This window comes from Mchenga conophoros, linkage group LG5 (assembly GCF_057382185.1).
Source record: "Mchenga conophoros isolate Kocher_MC1m ecotype Shallow Benthic linkage group LG5, M_conophoros_male_GT1.1, whole genome shotgun sequence".
Lineage (NCBI taxonomy): Eukaryota > Metazoa > Chordata > Actinopteri > Cichliformes > Cichlidae > Mchenga > Mchenga conophoros.
Window position 1 is genome coordinate 22,035,175 of NC_140530.1, and position 21,663 is coordinate 22,056,837.

A 21,663-nucleotide genomic window follows, 5' to 3' on the forward strand; every position below is an offset into this window, starting at 1 on the left:
ACAAACGCAAAATTATCTAAAATCTATGGAACCATTAGTGATGCCTGTAACAGATGTGGACTATCACCTGCAAACCATGTCCACATGTTTTGGTCTTGTTCTAAACTAAGTGCATTTTGGAGGGATATTTTCGACACACTTAGTCAAGCATATGGCCAGACTGTCCCTCCTAACCAACTCTCTGCAATTTTTGGCATTCCCCCCCAATTTAAACGTATTTAGCCCCATCAAACAGGCCTTAGCCTTTACCACTCTACTAGCTCGGAGGCTTATTCTGTTGAAGTGGAAGCTTCCCCACCCCCCAACTGATGACCATTGGGTGAAGGAAGTACTCTTTAACTAACTTAAAGTTAGAAAAACTTAGATTCTCACTAAAAGGTTCTATTAGGAAATTTAACAAAACCTGGAAATCATTTCTCGTATTGGTTGACACCACTACTTTACTTCCTGAGAGTGAAGTGAACTGAGAGAGGCAACATTATAAAGTTGTTTTTTTGTTTTTGTTATGCTTGTTACTCATTTTCTTTTGTGTGTGCGGTATGTGTGTACGGGTGTGTGACTGGATGATGTGGCTTAGATATTTTTATGTGCGGCGACTGGATCTTCGCGGTGTCTTGTCTAGTGTGGACCTGGAAGAGGGAGAATTCGGGATGGGGGGGTTGGAGGGTGTGATGGACATACAATTGTTCTGAAATCAAAATTGACTTTGCTGTTGCTAACTTTGTATGTCATGGTTGAAATCAACAAAACAAAGTTGGAAAAAAAAATAAAGAAAGTGAGATAGATCTATTCTTTTTGAAAGACTGGATCGCTCCCAGGAGCTCAGTGAATTCCAGCATGATACTGTGATAAGATGCCACCTCTGCAACAAGTCCAGTCATGGAATTTCCTCACAACTGAATATTCCACACTGTTAGTAGTATTATAACAAAGTAGAAGTGATTGGGAACATCAAGCATGAAGTGGTAGGCCATCTAAAATTACAGAGTGGGGTCAGGGAATGCTGAGACACATAGTGCACAGAGGTCGCCAACTTTCCACAATCAGTCATCCAAACTTCATGTGGCCTTCCGATTAACTCAAGAACAGTGCGTAGAGAGCTTCATGGAATGGGTTTCCACAGATGAAAATCATCAAGTGCATTGCAAACTGCAGGATGTAGTGGTGTATCCCCAACAGTGTCACCAGCAAAGCACCCTTACACCATCACACCTCCTCTTCCATGCTTCACGCTGGCAACCATACGTGTAGAGACCATCCGTTCAAGCACAAAGACACGGTGGGTGGAAGCAAAGATCTCAAATTTGGACTCATCAGACCAAAGCACAGGTCTCCAAGAAGGCAAGAAATTCCACAAATAAACTCTGACAAGGCACACCTGTGAAGTGAAAACCATTTCAGGTGACAATAACATGAAGCTCATTGAGAGATGGCCAAGGGTTTGTAGCACGTTATTTATCAAATTTGTCTTTGCTACACATTTCCATATATCTTGCTTCATATATTTGATGTCTTCTGTATGTGTGTAGAAAGTTGGAAAAATAAAGAAAAACCATCAAATGAGAAGGTGTCCAAACTTTTGACTGTTAGTATGTACGTGTGTGTTTGTGTTTGGTTTTTTTTTCTTTCTCTCCTCCTCCATAAGAAAAAAAATTCTTAACCTATGCTGACGACTAAGCGGCTGTTTTAGTCTCTAAATTTGCTGTTATTTTAAGGAATAATTCAACAACAACAAAAATGTTTTAAAAAATCTATTAGAATAGTTAAAACTTTCATGCAGCAGGTTGTAGTTGCTTATAAAACTGGTTGACCACTGCTCTCTGTTCAAAGATGACAAAATCAACTTATCAGCATCTCTGAAGTAGTTTTCTGAAGGTCTTCAAAGTTTTTGGGGGGTTTTGTCTGCTTTTTCACTCATATGCAGTCCAGTCCTTTTACCTCACCACTTTAATAATAATGGTAACAATAATAATCATAACTTTGGTTTGTATAGCACTTTTTAAAAACACACAGTAACAAAGTGATTGACAGTTTGAATAAAACCACACATTAACAATAAATATAGACGTTACGTTTATGTATAGAATACAGAAAGTCAAACATTTATTCATGCATTAGGTCGAACTCAGGCCACAAGTAATTAGACAATGTTGCTTCTTTGTCTTATCTGTGCCAAATTACACAAGAACTTGGCTCTGTGACCTCAGTAAATTCTTTTCTGATGACTGTATTGGCTCAGTCACCAGTTTCAACTAATTTTGCATGAATGGGGAGTGCGAGTCAGAATTTCGGAGTATCCAGGACAGTCACAGACTAATGACTTTTCAGTAAAGCCATCTATATCATAAGCCATGGAAAAACAGATTTTCAGAAATAATTACTTTACATGTTTACACATCTACAACTTACAGCACACAATCTCACGTCTGCTTTGCTCACAGGAAACTACATGCCAATTTTTGAAATGTATTAATAATCAAACTCACTCAAATGCCAAAATAAAAATACCCAGGGGTGTACAACTCATGATTTCTGCTCATTAAGTTCCCTTTTCATAAAAATCAGATTTATGTGTATCTTCTTACCCAAAGAATGCGGTCTGAGTCATTTTAACAGTACAACTTTTTAAAGACAGTGTGCTAAACTGGGCTATAAATACCAGAGAATGAAGCTTTGAGCCACGAGCCAAACATGAAATAAATAATCATGCAGATGCATTTGTACACACTGTAAGTTTTAAGTTACTATTGCACACACTTTGTCTGTGAAAACACTGTTTATGCATGCAGTTAGTGTATGCACAGTTAACTTGTTGGGTTGTGTCTTGAAGATGGTGTGTGCAGTGATGCAGTACTCTTCTACTGTTTCTATAGTTGAAGCCCTGTTTAAGTCATTATTGGTATGATTATGATGTGTGCGGTTTTCATGTAAAGAAATTCAGGCATTCTTTTTAAATACAACCTCAATTTCAGAGAAGCTGGGATATCTGTATTTATAAATGACACACTAAGGAGTAATTATAATACGCTAATGATATGATAATTAGCTAATACCTTACCTTACTAATGCTTAATAGTGTGACATTATTATGAAGTGCTACCTAGTCCAATAAGGCCTTTAGAGGAGGTATTTAAGTTTAAAAAAAAATGAGTGGGCCAAGAATGGACCCCTGAAGGACTCCACCTGAGAGTGCAGTATGTCAGGATGATGTGTCTCCCAGCTTAATTGTAAAGTGTCTATTGATTAAATAAGATTTAAATGGATATGAGCTACAACATCAAAGCAGTACTGATGTCTAAAAGGACTAAAACTGAAAAAAGTCCGTAAAAGGTTTATTTGATTGGATGGTTTAAGTCTTAAGAAACAAGACATGTTGGCAATTTAACAATTTATTTATTTAACAATCAGGGTAGCATGTGGAACAACCATACACAGACACAGACAGCCAGACCCCTTTCCTCATGCTGGTCAACAGCTCGGTCACACACTGCTGTGGGATGATATCCCATTCTTCCACCAGTATTTATTGCAAGTCAGCTTCTATTCTCTCCACTCCCAAATTCTGGCGATAGTCTCTCAGATTGTGGTAATATGGGTTTACCACTGGTTGCAGAATCTTATCTTGATATCTCTGTATCAAGATTGCCTCCAATAATTTTCCAGTAGAGGAGATCAAAAGCTGCTACCTTATCGGGGGAGCAACCAGCATAGTGTTTTTTGCATCTTCCTCACACTTTGACCATACAATCCAGCTGCCGTAGGCAGAATCTGGACTCATCACTGAACGTAATGTTCCTCTACTTGTTTAGGTTCTACTGCACATGTTGCAAGACCAATGCAAACAGGCCTGAGGATGAAGAGCAGTCATGACAGGCCTCCTGGCAGCCCTTTGAGAATGGCGATTGGCTGTGTGCAGTTCAGTCCAAATAATGCAGCAACTTGGTTTCTTCAACTTCAAGTTGCCCCATGGCACAGGCCCTATCCAGATCAGTCAAACGTGGCATGCTTGAAGCTACTTTACTTTATTGATTTATATAGCACTCTTCACAGGATAAAAACCACAAAGTGCTTCACAATAATATAAAACAGATAAACATAAAACAGTACAATTAAACACGCAGCACACATCTAATTAAAAGCTAGTCTAAATAAATTAGTCTTAAGATGATGTTTAAAAGAATAAATACAACCCAAGCAACGTAAGCAGATGCCAACTGAGTGATGTAGCACATATTCAGATCTGCTGCTCAACCCACAAATATAGTTATTTACAAATAAATAAACTCCTTACATCTGGAACCATTTAAGGGGAAATAAACAGGCTTTCCAAAAATATGGAATTTATTGCCAAGAACCATTGTTGCAACTAAGAAATAATCAACTAAACAAATGTACTTTTTTTTTAATTTGATGGCAGCAACGTGTCCCAAAAAAGTTGACAAAGGGGCAATAAGGGCCTGAAAAGTAAGTGGTTCTTTTTATTTTGGTTTATTTTACAAATAATTAGGTTAGTTGACAACAGTTTAGTAATATAAAACAGGCATCTTAGAGATTCAGAGCTTCTTAGTCAATTGCAAAAGGTTTAAATAGCTCATCACCACACAACATAATTTCCTCACAAGATTCAGAGAATCTGGAGAATTCTCTTTGTGCAAAATCAATATTGGATGGCTGTGATCTTCAGACAGCACTGCATTTAAACAAATCATGATTGTGTCATGGAAATCACTGCATTGGCTCAAGAACACTTTAAGAAATCACTGACTGAACACAGTTCACCGTGCTTCAACGTGCCATCCACAAACTGTATTTTAAAGCCATATGATGCAATGAAAAAGCCATGTGTGAGCATAATCCAGAAATGCTTCTGTCTTCTGTGAGGCAACATTTTATGTTTGTTTGTTTGTTTGTTTGTTTGTTTTAATAACTGAAGCATTAAAGTGGAGAACTGTTCTGTTGGGAGACAAATTGAAATGTGAAATGTTTTGACAAAAATGGGCAAAAATTGCCTCTGGACCATCCAGCCTGTTATCAACACTCAGTTCAAAAGCCTGCATCTCTTTTGGTTCCTATAGAATTAGCAGCTTGCACATCTGGAAAGGCAGCTTAAATGCTGAAGGGTATATAGAGTTTTGAGAGCAATATATGCTCCCATGCAGAGGACATTTTTTTAGCAAGGCTTCACAGTAGAAGAATCTGGGTGCTGTACTGGTCTGACTGCAGTCCAGACCTTTCACCAACTTTGGCACATCATGAAAGTAAAAGCTACAACAAAGAAGACCCAGGACTGCTGAGCAGCTAAAATCCTCTATCAGAAAAGAACAAGACAACATTCCTCTCCCAAAAGTCCAGCAGCTGGTTTCCTCTGTTCCCAGATGTTTACAGACTGTTGTCACCGCAGTGTAAACATGGCCCAGTCCCAAGTTTTTTCAGATGTGTTGCTACCATCAGATGCAAAATGACCATTTTGTCTTAGAATTGTACATGTTCTCAGTTTAAAAATGTTTTGTGTTTTCTATGTTCTATTGTGAATAAGATATGGATTTATGAAGTTTTCAAATCATTGCATTCTGTTTACATTTTACACAGCCTTCCAGCTTGTCTGAAACTGGGGTAGTTAAAGAGAATGACTGAGTTTCTTTAAATGAAATAGCAAACATCACAATCATACTAATGATCACATAAATAGGACTTTCAATATAGGGACAGTTTTACACCTTCCACTATAAAGTAGAAGAGTACTCAATCACTGCACACTCCACCCTCAAGACTATTTGACACAAACCAACAAGTTAACTGTGCATATGTTGCAACTGTGTTTAACAGTGTTTTTGACTGACAAAGTATGTGCAGACGCAAGTGTGTCCGGGAAAAGTGAGGTAACAAGTGAAAATGTTTGAATGAGTCTCACAGGCCTGAATATGCACTTGAAGCCATTTATAATCCTAAACTTTTTTGATCTGCTGCTCACCACAAACAAGCATAAGTAGAAATGTTGGACTTTTAACTGTATCTACACAAGTTTCACAGCTTTTCATTATGTTTTCTACAGTCATTGCTTCAAACATAAAGAGGAAGTTCTCTGCACTCTCTCAGAAATCTGCTCATGCAACTGGATCTCAACACTGGCATCTGTTTCCTTACCTGACACACGCGGTTTGAAGACAGACAAGTAGTGTTGCAAGAACTGCACAGATAAAGAAATAACTGTATTTGGCTACTGAACAGTATTGTGATGTGAATAAGGGCGCTGGTAGAGGTATTCCCTCAACCCCACTCTTGTTATTTCTCATGCATACTCCACCAGTAAGTATTAGAAATATAAAGTCTGCTCTGTATTGCTGTGTGACAGGTGGACAAATTCAAGCTTAAATAGATAAAAAAATAAAAATAAATAGACTGACTGTAGTGTGCATGGTAACTTGAATCTATGAGTTAGGCCTGGCTCTAACCTGTGACAGCTGGAACAGGCTATGACTATCCTCCAAGCCTAAACTGTACAAAAAAAAAGGTAAGAAAATTAATAGAAATAAGTTTGTATAGTTCATAAAGCAGGGATGTAAAACTCATTTTACACTGTGCCACATCCAGCTCACTTTGATCTTATATGGGCAGGATTGGTGACATTCCTATTTCTGTCAGTGTAAAATAGTTTAACTACATAATTAATCTCTGCAACATTTTAACATAAAACAAAGAAGCACCATTTTAACGGTATTTTTCGTTTTTTCTACATTACAAAGAAATTATGCCATAGTAAATGAAACAAGTCTGTCATGTCAGCACGACTGGGCTTAAATTGTAAATAAAGTAAATGTGTAAAATTACAGAAATCTATAATTGATTACTTCAGTGCAATGTGAATTGCCATCGGGCAGAACACGAGGGAAAACAGTAAAATGTTTCAAATGTTTCCAAAGCCATTCAGTGGGCTGGATTGGATCCTGGCTGATTCTAGCCCCCGGGCCGTATGTTTGACACCCCTGCAAATAGATGACATTTTAAGTTGTCTAAACATTTTCACTTAATAACTAGAAATGTGAACTTATTTTCCCATTATGACTTACCCATAAGTCATAATTTTGGGGAAGTTTTTTCGGTGGCGGAAACAATTGTTAGCTTAAACTGTTGGAACAGGAAAGGAAAGCACTGTAACGCCTGCCAGACGACACGGAGGGTAACTATCTTGACGTTTTTGTAATCTTTGCTGTCACATAACAAGCTTCGTGCGCTTCCTCTGCAAAAAGGACACGAGACAACAAACAAAGCAGTGAGCGAATACGTTTTTCGCGTTTTTTTTTTAACATTTGTGTCACCGAGGTCTTGTGCAACACATTTATTTAGCTAACAACCGGTTTTTTCGACCGTTAAGTAACTCCTGATGTTATCCTCGTGACCAATCGTTGGTAACCACGCTCCAACGTGACATTGTTTGGCTCAGTAGCGCAAGTAGCACTCGTTATCCAGGGAGTGTCAGGGGAGTGTTTCTGACTGCTCCGATAAGGTGGCCCTGCCCACTCAACAAACAATATCACAGCACAACAGTGTGCTTAAAGATTTGGCTGTAAGTTTGTAGGTTCAGTCCTCGATACGACATTCATACTGTACGCTGCTGTTAACTGAGTGAGGTAAGAAGTTAAGCTATGTCTGCTAGTGACCTGACATCAATATTAGCTTTAATGCAACTTTGCGCCGCCAAACCTTGACCTAGAGTCACTGAAGTGCGGCGTGACTTCAGAAAGTCAGCGCACGTAATGTTTGGGAGCACGAACACGTAAAAGAAAAATTAATTAGCGTTAACTTAGCATGTTTCACTGCTGCGCTAGAACAACAGCAAACGTGCTTAAATTTATTGTAAAAGTATAGTTTTTGTAACGTTGCTGTAAGAAAGAAAATGAAAGCGACATTAGACTCATGCGGGTATTGTTCTTTTCCTGCTTATTAAAATAAAAAGGGTTTGGGATTATGTTAAGGGAAAGGAATACGTTTACTTGTATATTTAAGCTTGAGTACATACATTTTTAATTCTTAAATGATGGTTAAAAATAGCAGTAAAGGTAACACAGACTATTAACCTTAACTGTATCAAGGTAAATCTTGTTTACATGTATCCCCCTGTTATTTCTGGCCAGCAAGTACTCTGTAACAGTGCACAAACTGTTTGAGCCATTTCCATGCATTGATAACTGATTAAAAACTGGAATGCTACTTAAAAAAACAAACAAACCCACAGCTTGTATTTCTGAGGCTAATGAGTGCAAAGAGGCCAATCAGTGTGAATATGGAGTATGTTTGGTTAACTCTCTGGGGTGTAATTAAGCTGAAATGGTTCAACCTTGTAATGTTAGCTGATAGTTGCTTTGGCTAAGGATTTAAAGTGGTCTTTACAGGAGTGATATTTTGATTTAACGTCGGTTGTGTAATGATGTATTGAGCATGCCTTTAATGTGTTTTAGCCATTCTGGTTGGTTATGAAGTATAAGCTTTTATTTATGTGGTGTGAGTTTTTATTATTGTGCTGAACTGTAACAGGGCTGGCCATTTGGTCTGCACAAATTGAATGATGCCATGCTTCTGTTAGTTGTTAAATGTAATTTTTAACAGAGAAATTGACATATGCCCGATGCCTGCCTTGAAATGTAAAAAAATGGTTTAAAAAGAAGTCTAAAACTAAACTGATTGGGGATGTCCGCATAGCAAAATCCTCACGTTTTCTGTTACTGCGAATTCTGTTTAGTCAGTCATGGGACAGCAGACGCATTAGGCAGAAAAATTTGCTACTTATACCTATGAATATCCACCCTTAGTGGAAGTTAAACGGCTGTCTTTTTCTTATCTCAGAAAATGTGGCTGCAAATAGCTGGGTTCACTGCCCTGCCACACCTGGGAGGGCTCTACGGTGGTTACCTCACACGCAAAGAGGTAGATACCTGGTACCCAACCCTGAAGAAACCATCATGGCGCCCACCAAACAAAGCATTCCCCGTAGTGTGGACGTGTCTGTACACAGGCATGGGGTAAGCACATTGTGACTGATTTCTGCATTATCTGTGAAGCAGCCTCCTTATCTTAATGATCTCGTGTGAATTGTTTTTGTCGTTCACTTCCAGCTATGGTTCATACCTGGTGTGGAAGGAGCTTGGAGGTTTCACTGACGATGCACTAGTTCCACTCGGGCTTTATGGGACACAGCTAGCTCTGAATTGGGCCTGGACTCCCATTTTCTTTGGTGCACACAAGCTGAAATGGGTAAATTTAACTTAAAACTGTACTTTTTTTTTTTTTGGACACCAATAATTAGGGGTGTGGTAAGTGTGGCAGCATAGTTGTATACATCGCTGTCACTGACATGCCCTCTTTCTGTTCTTTTTAGTCCCTCGTTGAGATTGTGCTTCTCACGGGGACTGTCGGAGCCACCATGATGTCCTGGTATCCCATCAGCCGCACCGCCACGATGCTCTTGGCACCCTATCTGGGCTGGCTGTGCCTTGCAACCAGCCTCAACTACTGCATATGGAGAGACAACCCAGAGGAAAAAGAAGAGTAGGGATCATGACTGTGTGTTTTGAGGAACATACTTACATTCTGAATCACGTACACAATGTTATTAAAAAAAAAATAATACTAATAAAAAAACCGGTCAGTCTCACTTTTGACTTTACCAGCTGCTTTATGATCTTGTTGGCTGGTCACAGACTTACTAATACTTGCGTATATGTTGCCCAAAATAAAAAGAAGAAAAATAAATAAAGACGACATTTCTAAATAGTGGTATCCTCTTTAACATCTGCAGTACTTTAGATCTGAGCAGGCATTATTTTATCTGCTTAGATACTGTATAACAGCCTGCTTCTAATACATTTACTTTGTTCCTTTAAAAAAAAATCCCTTAAGAATTTTAGAAATGTCATTACTAATAGGAAAAACTGTAATATGAACAGAATATGTGATTACATTGAAATTAGTTAAGTCACCCCATCACGTGGAGTTTTGGTTGTTCAGTTTAAAACTGAAAGTTTTTGCCTTTTTTTTTTTTCTTAAATAAGAAAACTGTGTAAACTAGTCCATGAAACATTTTTGCTTTGCAAGTAAATAATTTGAATTAATGGTCAGGTGCATTTCTCAAACAGACACAAGCTTAACTGATTAAATCCTGCCTGGTAAGCCAACTCACGGCCGTGATGTAGACCAAAATGTTTTTCAACATTGTTTCTATAGACTTGTTTAAATGTAAAATTTCTTATATGTAAAAAATTCAAGTCTGACCAAATAGAAAAACTCCAGGAAATTGAGTTCTGTAATCTGTTAAGACTGTAAAATAACACTGGTGTTACAAACTGATGACTGTGGGTTATTTCCACCACACAGCCAGTGAAGGCTTATAAAAATATTTAGTTTGATTCAACAACATCCAACCAGCGAATATTCACAAAACTTGCAGCAGCTGACCTACAACAGCAGAAGACCACATTGCTTGCTGCTTCTGTCAACTAAGAACAGCAAACTGAGGCTACAGTTCACTAAAACTGAACAAGACTGGAAAAATGTTGCCTCTCTGATAGGCCTCAATTTCTGATGCAATATTCAGATGATGGTCAGACTTTGGTGTGAATGGCATGAAAGCATGTCTCCATCCTGCCTTGTATCAACAGTTCAGGCTGGTCTCAGGAGGATGATGTATCTCATCGCAAATGAAAATCATCTCAAACTGGATTCTTGGATATGGAAGTGAGTTCACTGAACTCAAATGGCCTCCATAGTCACCAGATCTCAGTCTAATATGGCATCTTTGGGATGTGATGGAACAGGAGACTCAAAGATGTGCAGTCAACAAATTTGTGATGCTTTCATGTCAATATGGACCAAAATATATCCAAAAATATTTCTAAAGCTAAAATATATATATATATATATATATATATATATATATATAGAAAAATGAGTCCAAAATGGTAACAATAAGATTTATTTCTATACATATAGGAAAAGAAGATTGGGAGAAAAAGTTATTTTTCTGCAGGTTTCTCTGGGACGTCTTCTGGTGATTTCGAAGAGAATCTCTGCATTAGCGACTTCCACAGACCCTTTTTTTCCTCGTCCGTATTTTGCATAGTTCCTGTAAAATTTAAAAGTCGGGTCTAAGTTACAGCAAGTTCCCGGGGCCTCATAACAACATTATGTTTATTAAATAACCGAGAATTGACAGCACATGCGAGTCCATACCTGACAAAAGCAATCTACACTCTTCCACTGTGACTCCAGTGAAGCTCGTGTCTCTCACACGAGGAAACTGAAGAGAGAAAGAAAAAATTCTTGTAGCCTTCGACAAGTTTTCACACAGAAATTTCTTTCCAAATGAAAAAAGTCAAATATTATATACAAGTTCATTTATGTACTCAAATAATTTGGAGTGTGCACAGTATTTGAAGAAGTCAGCTTCCATTTTCTGCATTTCACATGCACAAGGAAAATATCCCCTTACAGCAATGTGACAAATTAATAGTCTTCCTACTAAAATCTTTTTTTATATTAAGTAAAACTTCCCTATTTACAGTTGAGTAATTCAGAGGAGCAAAACAGACATCTGCTGATCTCTGGATCTTTATGGTTCAAATTTAAAGCTTAACAATTTTTAACCATTAACCTCGTGTGTTTGTTTAGACCTTTGTACTAACTGTAAACACACTTTATCTCCACACAGGTAAAAAAAAAAAAAAAGTAACTACACCTTTGCAATCTTAAAGAATGGAGAAGTCATTCGCTAGGTGACAGACCTCAGGTTAACGACAGCAGTGGAGGGCAATGTGTTTTTTGTATGATGATATAATGAAGTTGAAATGCACCTCACATATGCACATGTGTACTTACCCGCTGTCTGTATATGTTGCCGTTAATCTGTGCCAGACTTTCGTACATCTGATCACATTTCTCAGGATCTGAGATCTAATGGGGAAACATTGAAGTGGTTAAGATTTGATTTTACTCACTTAACATGTTTTAACCCTTGTGTGGTGTTCGTATTTTTGTTACTCAGCCAGTGTTCATGGGTCTGGTGGACCCGCTAGAGTTTTGGCTTTCCAAATTAACACTATCAAACAATTTTATGTTAAATTACTCAACAGATGTTTACTTCATCCCAATTACAAGACATATGAACAGCAAACATGGTTAATTTTTTCCCTTTACCTTTGTTAGATCATATTTATGAATTAATGTGCTTCTCGTTTTTCTTTTATATAAAATGTTATAAATAAATCAGTTATAATCAAGTGGAGTGAGTGGAAAGACACAACACATTTACACGTGAAAAAATAATTAATTGTTTAATTTTTCTTTTGAAAAAAACTGAACACGGGTCTCACAGACCCGAACACCATACAAGGGTTAAATGGAAAAAAATAATCTTCTCATTATTTTAATTATTAACTTTAAATTCCAAACAGGTCATTTTGGTTTCCGTGAAAAAGACACGAGGATGTGCGATGCACTGCCATGCTATGTGCACTTGTGCTCTACTATGCCATCATAAAAATAAATAATCACTATGCCACCGTATCTCTGGTGTCTGTGGGTTACATTTTTTAAATCTGATTCTTACTGGTCAGATAACACACAGTACAGAATCAATAGGCAAAATAATGCTTGTACTGTGTTTAAGAGATGGCAGGTGAAATTCAACTAGAGCCAGGGTAAAACGTCAGTGTAATGCCAATTTGTACCACAAGATGGGGCAGCGAGTCAGTGTAACCTTTATTTATAAACTAGTGTTTTATTGGCACCTCAGATTCTGCTGGCATCAAACACCTATGATTATCAAAAACCATCTTTTTCCATTCCTTTTCGTTACTACTTGTCCAGTTCAGAGTTGGTAGTGGGCTGGAGCCTATCCCAGCTGTTTTGGCAAGATATTTTTTACATGTTATGGTTTACAGTGCTCAAATGGTTGGCTTCTCAGAAACTTCATGTTTTAGAAACAAATTAAAGGCTGTTTACTTGGTTGCAAACGCTGATAGTTATTTTATTTTCAAGATTTATTAAAAAAGCGCATCAAAGCTGGGTCGTTCCATCTCAAATCATTGTGGATCTTCTGTTCGACCATCACTCATTTACCCCAAATATTTTTACGGCTTGAAGTCTCGGCCATTTATGACTGCTGTGAAATTTTAGCTTTATACATCAAATACCTTTCAAGATATATTTGTGAAAGGTGTTCCACTGACCCCATTCCAGCAAGTTTATATATCTGTTGATATATGAAGCTAAAATTTCACAGCAATGATTATAAATGTCCAAATTGTAAATCAGAGGCGGATGAGTAGAAAATTTTCTAAACATTGGATGATTTCAGATGGACCCAGCTGCAAAAACCAGCGGTGGACTGATGGACATTAGTGCCTCAAACATCTCAATACTAGTCTTGAAGTTCGCAGAAATCTGCTTTGGATTAGGTTGTCAGCTGCTTGCTCTTCTAACTAAGCTGTCCTCTTAGCTTCTTTCGGTTGTTTACAGCAGACAGGAGTCCGTGTGTTGCTACCAGCTAAAATTCATTACCTGAGTATTTTCACCCTCTCGGAAGGCAGAGGCGACTCTCTGCCGCAGAAAGGTCCCCAAGTCGCGGCCTTTCTTGGTCTCGTCTCTGGGCCATTCCTCACACAGCTTCAGAAACCGACGGTACCTGGTCGCCGACATCTTTGGTCATGTAACAGCACGTCCTGAGTGGAGCGAGGAGGACGTATGTTTGGGTTTGAGCTTTATCGCACGCCGTAGTTGTGTAACATCTAAAAACCTTCCCCCTTGACTCTTCGCCCTCGTTGCCGTTGTCTTTTTCTACTCCCAGCACACACGTTAGCAACATGAGTGGGGCAAACGCTAAAAAGGGCTCTTCCTCCGGTGTGGTGGAGTGGATCAGCTCGGCCTGTCGGTTTGCAACAGATAGAAACGACTTCAGAAGGTAAGACAGAGCAGACAGCAGTGATAGTAAGAGGGGTTTTGGGGCGGTTAGCTGTGTTGCTAGCGTTAGCACTGGTGTGCCAGTGAAGGAATCTGTCCTTGTCCTCTCACTCACTAGGCTACACTATAAGTACAGAAACAGACAATAAAATTACAATTATGATCATCAGTTTAATGGAGTTGTATGATAATATTACCAGCGTAATAGTTGTTTTTAGTTTGTTTATCAATGAACAGAAGAAATGGGCTAATCTCATCGATTAACCACTTTGTCAAACTTTAGGGAGAGTCTAGTCTCTACTCTAAAGGCCCTCAGGAAGCTTAATGTATACAGTATGACGGGTAGCTAGTTAATCAATGTTTAATGGCCAATATGTTCAGACAGTTGGATCCCAGCAGCACATTGTAACACCAGAATTCTCAACAACTGTGTACCAAATATGCCAAAATACTGGCTCCCCAAGGATTAAGGTAAATGTCACGCACCGGATATACTAGGTATCATGTTAAGCCTATAAGATATATTTATATATTCATATATTTATTTAAAAAAAATAGCCAGCCTCTGTAGCTGTGGGGTAGACCCAAGACATGCTGGAGAGGTTATATTGCTCAGCTGACCTGGGAAAGCCTTGGCATCTCACCCGGAGCAGGTGGCTGGGAAGGGAGCTCTGAGGGAAGGCTGAGCTTCTCTGCTTAGGCTGTTCTCTCCAGGACCTAGCTCTGGATAAAGAGAAGAATATAAATTAATAGATGGGTGAGGTTATAGATACCTGTTGTCTTATAAATTTATGTTTGATCAGTTTCCCCGCACAGCACAACCTGTAGCCACAGGTTGAACAGGGTATTGTTGCTGTTGATGGCATCACTGATTGTTTAAACCTTTTTTCTTTTCTTTTTTAAGGAATCTTCTGGTGAATTTGGGCTTGTTTGCAGCTGGTGTTTGGGTTGCAAGAAATCTCTCCGATTTTGACCTGATGTCTCCTCAGCCAGTGACATAGCGTGACCCAAATACATCACAACCAGGATGATGGTGAGGTCATCTTCTTTACTAGAGCTGGAGAGAGGTGTGATCTGTTTGCACACCTCTAATGAACAAAAGCAGAATTTATCACGGAATAACTGCTGTTTTTCTACAGATTATTCTGACTGACACATTTCTTCTCCTTTAGGCATCTTGGACCAACAAAGAAGAAACAGTGGACACAAATAAACTCATGAAACAGTTTTTATGACGTGTTTTAGTTTGAAAACTTTTGTCTTGTTTACTTGTGTTAGATCCATTGACCTTTTGACCATTTGTTAGTTTTTTTAAACCTTTCTTGTAAGTGTAGATTACCTTTAAAAAAAACATTTAATTTTTGTGCTTGATTCCCAGCTAAGCAGTTACTTTAAATAGAAATATCTCTAGTCCTGCTGCTTGACTCCTCAGTCTCGTGTGACGTGATTTTTATGCAGTCATGTCTGTTTCAGAGCTCTTTGTTGCTGCTGCTCGTAAATATCTGTCTGCTGGTAGAAAGTCCCTCTCTGCTCCTCAGAGTCTGGACCTGGCTTCACAGGTGTCAGCTGTAGATTTGGGGTTGAAGCCTGCTGTTCTGTACGATATTAATGGTGCCTGTGCAGAGCAAGTGAAGCACTATCTGAGCTCTTTACAGTCTCTCCAGCTTGTGTCTAAATCGCTTCTCACGCTGGATTTAAATGGAAATGGTCTCATTGTTAATCCGGTCACAGTCAAGTCAAATCTAGAGCAGGTTCTTCATGACGGGAGCAGCGTCGCTGTGATTGATGTCTGCCACTCACAGGAAACTCCCACCGTCGCTGACCCACTGAGGGGAGACCTGAAGCGCATGATACAAGATTTACTACTTCTACTGGGAGGGGTGCAGCAGCTTGAAGGGGTTGAGAGGCTTCTCAGTGGCGGAGAGAAATGTGAGGAGTGGAACCTGTGCACTGTGTTTGGGCTCTTACTGGGTTACCCCGTCACTTACTGGTTTGATCACACTAAGAGTTTCGACAACTGTCTGTCCATGACTCCCCTCACGGTGCTTACGGCTTCAGCAACATGGCAGCCGGATACTGCAGCTCACAGATGTTGTCTGTATTCCTTCAGTGTCCCGGCTGCTCTCCAAGAGGAGATAAAGTCTGACCTGGAAACCTGGAAGCTCCGTCTGCAGCAGAGATTTGAGCAGCAAAACCTCCTAAAAGATCTCACGATTAATCAATCTATAGTCACACTGCCCTCAGTTTGTCTGTGAACATGATGTAAGTTTGTCTTTAAAGCAAATGCTGTGGATTATTTATGACCGTAATAAACACTGTCAAAACAGCTGTTGGGTCATTGATGTGGGCGACAGGTTCCACAAGATGGATCAGAGTTAACACCTGGTTTTCAGAACACGTGCATTAATGTCGTTCTTCAGCGTGTGTGTTTGTGTCCTTGTATAGATAATGCTGTTTCAAGTGTTTAAATTCATGAGGAAAAATGTTCTCATCAGAACATTTTAACTGATAAACTATATTGTCATTGACCTCACTCATGAAAATAGCGACTATAATGCAACATGACCTGACAATATATAACTCAGGTTAAGACTAGTGTGAGAGAAAGCTGTTTTGTTAGAGTGGGATGTCAAACTACAGTGGGGCAAAAAAGTATTTAGTCAGCCACCGATTGTGCAAGTTCCCCCACTTAAAATGATGACAGAGGTCAGTAATTTGCACCAGAGGTACACTTCAACTGTGAGAGACAGAATGTGGAAAAAAAAAATCCATGAATTCACATGGTAGGATTTGTAAAGAATTTATTTGTAAATTAGGGTGGGAAATAAGTATTTGGTCACCTCAAACAAGGAAAATCTCTGGCTCTCACAGACCTGTAATGTCTTCTGTAAGAAGCTTTTCTGTCCCCCACTCGTTACCTGTATGAATGGCACCTGTTTGAACTCATCATCTGTATAAAAGACACCTGTCCACAGCCTCAAACAGTCAGACTCCAAACTCCGCCATGGCCAAGACCAAAGAGCTTTCGAAGGACACCAGGAAAAGTATTGTAGACCTGCACCAGACTGGGAAGAGTGAATCTACAATAGGCAAGCAGCTTGGTGTGAAAAAATCAACTGTGGGAGCAATCATCAGAAAATGGAAGACATACAAGACCACTGATAATCTCCCTCGATCTGAGGCTCCACGCAAGATCTCATCCCGTGGGGTCAAGATGATCATGAGAACGGTGAGCAAAGATCCCAGAACCACATGGGGGGACCTGGTGAATGACCTGCAGAGAGCTGGGACCAAAGTAACAAAGGTCACCATCAGTAACACACTACAACGGCAGGGAATCAAATCCCGCAGTGCCAGACGTGTTCCGCTGCTGAAGCCAGTGCATGTCCAGGCCCGTCTGAAGTTTGCCAGAGAGCACATGGATGATACAGCAGAGGATTGGGAGAATGTCATGTGGTCAGATGAAACCAAAGTAGAACTTTTTGGTATAAACTCAACTCGTCGTGTTTGGAGGAAGAAGAATACTGAGTTGCATCCCAAGAACACCATACCTACTGTGAAGCATGGGGGTGGAAACATCATGCTATGGGGCTGTTTTTCTGCCAAGGGGACAGGACGACTGATCCGTGTTAAGGACAGAATGAATGGGGCCATGTATCGTGAGATTTTGAGCCAAAACCTCCTTCCATCAGTGAGAACTTTGAAGATGAAACGAGGCTGGGTCTTCCAACATGACAATGATCCAAAACACACCGCCCGGGCAACAAAGGAGTGGCTCCGTAAGAAGCATTTTAAAGTCCTGGAGTGGCCTAGCCAGTCTCCAGACCTCAACCCCATAGAAAATCTGTGGCGGGAGTTGAAAGTCCGTGTTGCTCGGCGACAGCCCCAAAACATCACTGCTCTCTAGAAGATCTGCATGGAGGAATGGGCCAAAATACCAGCTACTGTGTGTGCAAACCTGGTAAAGACCTATAGTAAACGTTTGACCTCTGTTATTGCCAACAAAGGGTATGTTACAAAGTATTGAGTTGTATTTTTGTTATTGACCAAATACTTATTTTCCACCCTGATTTACGAATAAATTCTTTACAAATCCTACCATGTGGATTCATGGATTTTTCTTTCACATTCTGTCTCTCACAGTTGAAGTGTACCTCTGGTGCAAATTACTGACCTCTGTCATCATTTTAAGTGAGTTAACTTGCACAATCGGTGGCTGACTAAATACTTTTTTGCCCCACTGTACATGCATCACCCTCTGAGCTTCAGCAGACCGCAACAGTGAAACTCCGCTTTCTGTCAAGTGTAAAGTTTAACTACACATTTAATCTCTGAGACATGTTAATATCAGAAAAAGCAGTGCGAGTTCTACAGCATATCTCGGTTTTTCCACAGATACAGAAATGCTGCTGTAGTTAATGGAAGAATCTGTCAGCACATCTCTTCAGGCTTAATTTGAGAGAGAAATGTTACAGAAAAAGCTCTAGTAGCCCATTACTCAGACTACCTTGTAATTAGAAAAGAGTGTTTTTTAAATTCAGATGTTTTTTTTCTTACTATGCACACATAAAATAGACATTTCTGTAATTTCATTGTTATCTACGACTTAATTACTTTGGTGTAGTATGAATAGCCATGAGGGAGCTCTTTATTAGCATGAAAACTTATGAAAATACATTCAGTCCAAAATTTTACACCCTTTGTGTTTTCAAAAGTCATGCAGTGGGCCGGATCGGAATCTTTGTTATCTGATTCTGGCCCTCATGTTTGATACACCAAGGTTCGAAACTTCTTTAATGATGAATATTTCCGGCTTGCAAGTGTGATAATAAAGTCCAAAACCTCTTATTTTCTGAATATTTTATTACAGAAAGTTTCCACTGCATAACTTTAAAACGACAGCATAATGCCACTTTAAAATCCAGCCTGAAAAAGTTTAATTCAACCTACTTTAAGCGGTTTAATTCACAAAAAATGGAAATGCTGCCAAATTGAATACGGCAGCATTTAAAATCAATCAAAATACTAACCATCTGAGTATTGCGTAATAAAAAAAAGGAAGAAGAACAAATTGCACCTTTTAAAACAGATCTGGTGGCAGAACATGAAAATAAACATTTATATTGCATCTTCCCATCTACATCAGAGCAGCCACCCTGTGTCTTTTTGTCTTATCAGAATAAGAGCGTTTGAATCCAAAGGTGTCGTCAGTATATAGTGATGGTGCTTTGTGTGTTTGATAAGACTTGAAAAGACATTGTACATGAATGCAGTCCATCTATAAAGTGAAAAGAGCTTGAGGAAGGAAACGGGGTACCTCTGTTTTCCTTCAAGCCTGCAAATTATTATTTCACTTCACACATTTGACCTGCACACCATTATTGTGCCAACCTAAAACCAGCAATCACACAACAAAGCACAGCCTTTCTGTTTTCCTGGTAGGTTGACATTTGATTGCAGAGACAGGATTTCAGCTCCCTGACACCAACCTGCTGTATGAAGATCAGCTGGATTCAAGTCTTACACATTTATAGCTCACAATTATTAACATTCATTCACCTGCATACAGCGTGTAACAACAAAGAGCAACTGTTTCCATAAATCTGAGGTAGTTTTAACCTAACCAGCAGAGCACTTCAAGCTATTTAGGCTGCGGTCAGTCAGAGCGGCTGAATGACTGACAGCACTTCCCCGCAGCGGCCGCTGACTTTCAGCTCTGCCAGGTGGTCTGCTCGGGTGGGCCCTATGTTCAGGATGGCGACCGGCATCTCCCTGTCCCTTGCTGCCAGTAAAAACCTGTATCCTGAGTACACCTGAGAAACATCAACGAGGAACAACGTATTCAGTTAAGGAACAGTGTTGCTGAAAGCTAACAAACTGGTTTACTAGTTAATCCAAGACCTACCTGTAAAGATGACCCCATGACGAGCACCGCGTCTGACTCTGCCAGCCTTTCGTGCACAAACTGCACAGTTGCTTTGTTCACGGAGTCTCCAAAAAACGTGACCTCAGGCTTCAGTATCCCACCACAGTCATCACAGGAGGGAACTCTGAAATGGAGGACCTGCTCATCCTCCAAGAAGACGTCTCCGTCTGGGGCCACAGTGCCTGCCTGAGCTTGCCACTCTGGGTTTAAAGATATAAATCGCCTCTGGAGCTCCTCCCGTGCTGAGATGGCACCACAGCCAAGGCACGTGACCCTGAGGACGCCCAGATTTCATCCTCAAAATGTCTTCTAGTCAGTTAACATGCAAACAGACAGAATTTCCTAATAACTCCTGGTGATGCAGAGGGTGTGTGTTTTAATTACTGTCACCAAACCAATGTCTTTACAGACTGATGGATGTCAGTGACTGTTTCTCAGCTGTTCTTGAGTTTCTTTGGATCGTGGCATGATATATTGACTCGATTAGTGGCAGTGAAGTCCATTTTTCAGGAAGGGGGTAAATGCTTTCACAGAACTGTAGAATATAGTGGTGATTGCACATGAAAACATCACTAAAGTAATCAACATTTTGCCAATGAAACCTGGAAACTTTTACCTACGTGGCATTCTCAGTGCATGGCTTTTACTCATAAATAAGTAGTGTTTATACAGTACATTGTATTGTATTGTTGTAAGACTGCCATAACTTCTTAATTGACGCATATTGTCTATGATGCATATGTGAGTTTATGCGTTCTCACCTGTGGGCACAGCCGTGGAGCTCTGTGAGTCTCTTCTGACCTGCCTTTGAGTGAAGAGCATCTACATTCTGCGTAACCAGCCAGTGCAGCTTGCCCCTCTCCTCCCACCGCTGCAGGGCCTTGTGTGCAGAGTTCGGCCAGTGGGAGGAAAACTGCGGCCATCCGACGAAGTTTCTGGCCCAGTAGCGCTGACGGGACTTTGCGCTGCGGACAAACTCTGCGTACTGCATGGGTCGTCTGTCAGTGCGGGCGTACAGCCCGACGCCCTCCGATCGGTAATCGGGGATGCCCGACTCCGTGGACAGACCCGCTCCGGTGATGACAAACAGGCGTCTGGCTCGGGTCACAAAGTCCTGCAGCAGCTCCAGTGAGTGGGCGTCGGTGGTGCTGCAGGCGGGGACAAAGTTCATCAGCCCTGCAGGGACTGAGGAGGCTCTCCTTACAGGTGCTGTGTGTGGAGCCAGTACCCGCCATGGCAGCCTCATCATCTGCAAGCAGACGTTAAATAAACACACTTTTTGACACGATGGTTTTTGTTTGTTTGTTTGTTTTTCCACGACAAATAAAAGATAGCGAGAAAACTACCCGCTTACTATCTTATAATACACTTGTTATACTTTTATTATACAGTTTTTAAGTTTTAATTTCGAAAGAAACCTCGAATATGTAAGAAGCATTAACAACACTTTCTTTTTACACACGTTTAAACATTTAGCTTGACAGTTAGTTTACCTTATTAGGGACTTACAGCGGTAGTTACAGTCAGTGAAGTCAGCAGCAGCAGAAAGTGACAGCAGCTAAAACGAGTTGTTGAATAACACAGCAAATCACTTATGAGATAACATTGGCAGTAACAGGAAATACCTATTTGATGGTAGCACCAAACACAGCCGCCTTGTAGTCTGGGAGTTGTAGTCTTAGTTGTATCTTAAGCTCAAGACATTTTTATTTGATGACACAGTCACATTGAATCATTTTTAGTTTTTGTGACAATCTCAAATAAGTAAATAATAATAACAATAATCA

General features: G+C 39.9%; 5 protein-coding genes across 8 annotated transcripts; 3 read left to right on the forward strand and 2 right to left on the reverse strand.

The window, feature by feature from the left end:
* The first annotated feature begins 7,050 nt into the window (after positions 1 to 7,050).
* tspo (translocator protein) lies at positions 7,051 to 10,102 on the forward strand. 3 transcript variants are annotated; one of them, XM_085274244.1, is made up of 4 exons: positions 7,051 to 7,177; positions 8,842 to 9,017; positions 9,111 to 9,249; positions 9,374 to 10,102. In XM_085274244.1, the coding sequence occupies exons 2-4, from the start codon at positions 8,845 to 8,847 to the stop codon at positions 9,545 to 9,547; spliced, it is 486 nt and encodes a 161-aa protein (XP_085130370.1). In that variant the 5' UTR covers positions 7,051 to 7,177; positions 8,842 to 8,844; the 3' UTR covers positions 9,548 to 10,102. The 3 variants fall into 3 exon arrangements, with proteins under 3 accessions (XP_085130370.1, XP_085130369.1, XP_085130368.1); XM_085274243.1 differs by having other exon boundaries at positions 7,162 to 7,270; XM_085274242.1 differs by lacking the exon at positions 7,051 to 7,177 and adding an exon at positions 7,302 to 7,628.
* An 848-nt stretch (positions 10,103 to 10,950) lies between these two features.
* uqcc2 (ubiquinol-cytochrome c reductase complex assembly factor 2) lies at positions 10,951 to 13,752 on the reverse strand. The gene is made up of 4 exons (XM_085274246.1): positions 13,552 to 13,752; positions 11,869 to 11,943; positions 11,224 to 11,290; positions 10,951 to 11,116 (listed from the first exon to the last, which is right to left on the reverse strand). The coding sequence occupies exons 1-4, from the start codon at positions 13,687 to 13,689 to the stop codon at positions 11,007 to 11,009; spliced, it is 390 nt and encodes a 129-aa protein (XP_085130372.1). The 5' UTR covers positions 13,690 to 13,752; the 3' UTR covers positions 10,951 to 11,006.
* Positions 13,753 to 13,763: 11 nt separating this feature from the next.
* On the forward strand, positions 13,764 to 15,178 carry tomm6 (translocase of outer mitochondrial membrane 6 homolog (yeast)). Its single transcript, XM_085274247.1, has 3 exons — positions 13,764 to 13,951; positions 14,855 to 14,983; positions 15,123 to 15,178. Exons 1-2 carry the CDS (start codon positions 13,854 to 13,856, stop codon positions 14,949 to 14,951), a joined length of 195 nt encoding a protein of 64 aa, XP_085130373.1. The 5' UTR covers positions 13,764 to 13,853; the 3' UTR covers positions 14,952 to 14,983; positions 15,123 to 15,178.
* Positions 15,179 to 15,326: 148 nt separating this feature from the next.
* lg5h1orf74 (linkage group 5 C1orf74 homolog) lies at positions 15,327 to 16,276 on the forward strand. Its single transcript, XM_085274241.1, has one exon. The coding sequence runs from the start codon at positions 15,411 to 15,413 to the stop codon at positions 16,203 to 16,205; it is 795 nt and encodes a 264-aa protein (XP_085130367.1). The 5' UTR covers positions 15,327 to 15,410; the 3' UTR covers positions 16,206 to 16,276.
* Positions 16,277 to 18,636: 2,360 nt separating this feature from the next.
* sirt4 (sirtuin 4) lies at positions 18,637 to 21,492 on the reverse strand. 2 transcript variants are annotated; one of them, XM_085275572.1, is made up of 4 exons: positions 21,370 to 21,492; positions 20,638 to 21,125; positions 19,856 to 20,150; positions 18,637 to 19,763 (listed from the first exon to the last, which is right to left on the reverse strand). In XM_085275572.1, exons 2-4 carry the CDS (start codon positions 21,123 to 21,125, stop codon positions 19,611 to 19,613), a joined length of 936 nt encoding a protein of 311 aa, XP_085131698.1. In that variant the 5' UTR covers positions 21,370 to 21,492; the 3' UTR covers positions 18,637 to 19,610. The 2 variants fall into 2 exon arrangements, with proteins under 2 accessions (XP_085131698.1, XP_085131700.1); XM_085275574.1 differs by having other exon boundaries at positions 21,386 to 21,467.
* Between the last annotated feature and the right edge of the window lie 171 nt (positions 21,493 to 21,663).

What these genes read in the sequence shown, in the direction of transcription:
- tspo (XM_085274244.1), top strand. Translation starts at nt 8,845, where the DNA reads ATGTGGCTGCAAATAGCTGGGTTCACTGCCCTGCCACACCTGGGAGGG. An exon ending in TGTCTGTACACAGGCATGGG is followed by an intron (nt 9,018 to 9,110) that starts GTAAGCACATTG and finishes GTTCACTTCCAG; the next exon opens with CTATGGTTCATACCTGGTGT. An exon ending in GTGCACACAAGCTGAAATGG is followed by an intron (nt 9,250 to 9,373) that starts GTAAATTTAACT and finishes TGTTCTTTTTAG; the next exon opens with TCCCTCGTTGAGATTGTGCT.
- tomm6 (XM_085274247.1), top strand. Translation starts at nt 13,854, where the DNA reads ATGAGTGGGGCAAACGCTAAAAAGGGCTCTTCCTCCGGTGTGGTGGAG. An exon ending in GATAGAAACGACTTCAGAAG is followed by an intron (nt 13,952 to 14,854) that starts GTAAGACAGAGC and finishes TTCTTTTTTAAG; the next exon opens with GAATCTTCTGGTGAATTTGG.
- sirt4 (XM_085275572.1), bottom strand. Translation starts at nt 21,125, where the DNA reads ATGATGAGGCTGCCATGGCGGGTACTGGCTCCACACACAGCACCTGTA. An exon ending in CTCCACGGCTGTGCCCACAG is followed by an intron (nt 20,151 to 20,637) that starts GTGAGAACGCAT and finishes GGGCGTCCTCAG; the next exon opens with GGTCACGTGCCTTGGCTGTG. An exon ending in TCATGGGGTCATCTTTACAG is followed by an intron (nt 19,764 to 19,855) that starts GTAGGTCTTGGA and finishes GATGTTTCTCAG; the next exon opens with GTGTACTCAGGATACAGGTT.
- lg5h1orf74 (XM_085274241.1), top strand. Translation starts at nt 15,411, where the DNA reads ATGTCTGTTTCAGAGCTCTTTGTTGCTGCTGCTCGTAAATATCTGTCT.
- uqcc2 (XM_085274246.1), bottom strand. Translation starts at nt 13,689, where the DNA reads ATGTCGGCGACCAGGTACCGTCGGTTTCTGAAGCTGTGTGAGGAATGG. An exon ending in GAGAGGGTGAAAATACTCAG is followed by an intron (nt 11,944 to 13,551) that starts GTAATGAATTTT and finishes TTTCCCCATTAG; the next exon opens with ATCTCAGATCCTGAGAAATG. An exon ending in GCAACATATACAGACAGCGG is followed by an intron (nt 11,291 to 11,868) that starts GTAAGTACACAT and finishes TTCTCTCTTCAG; the next exon opens with TTTCCTCGTGTGAGAGACAC.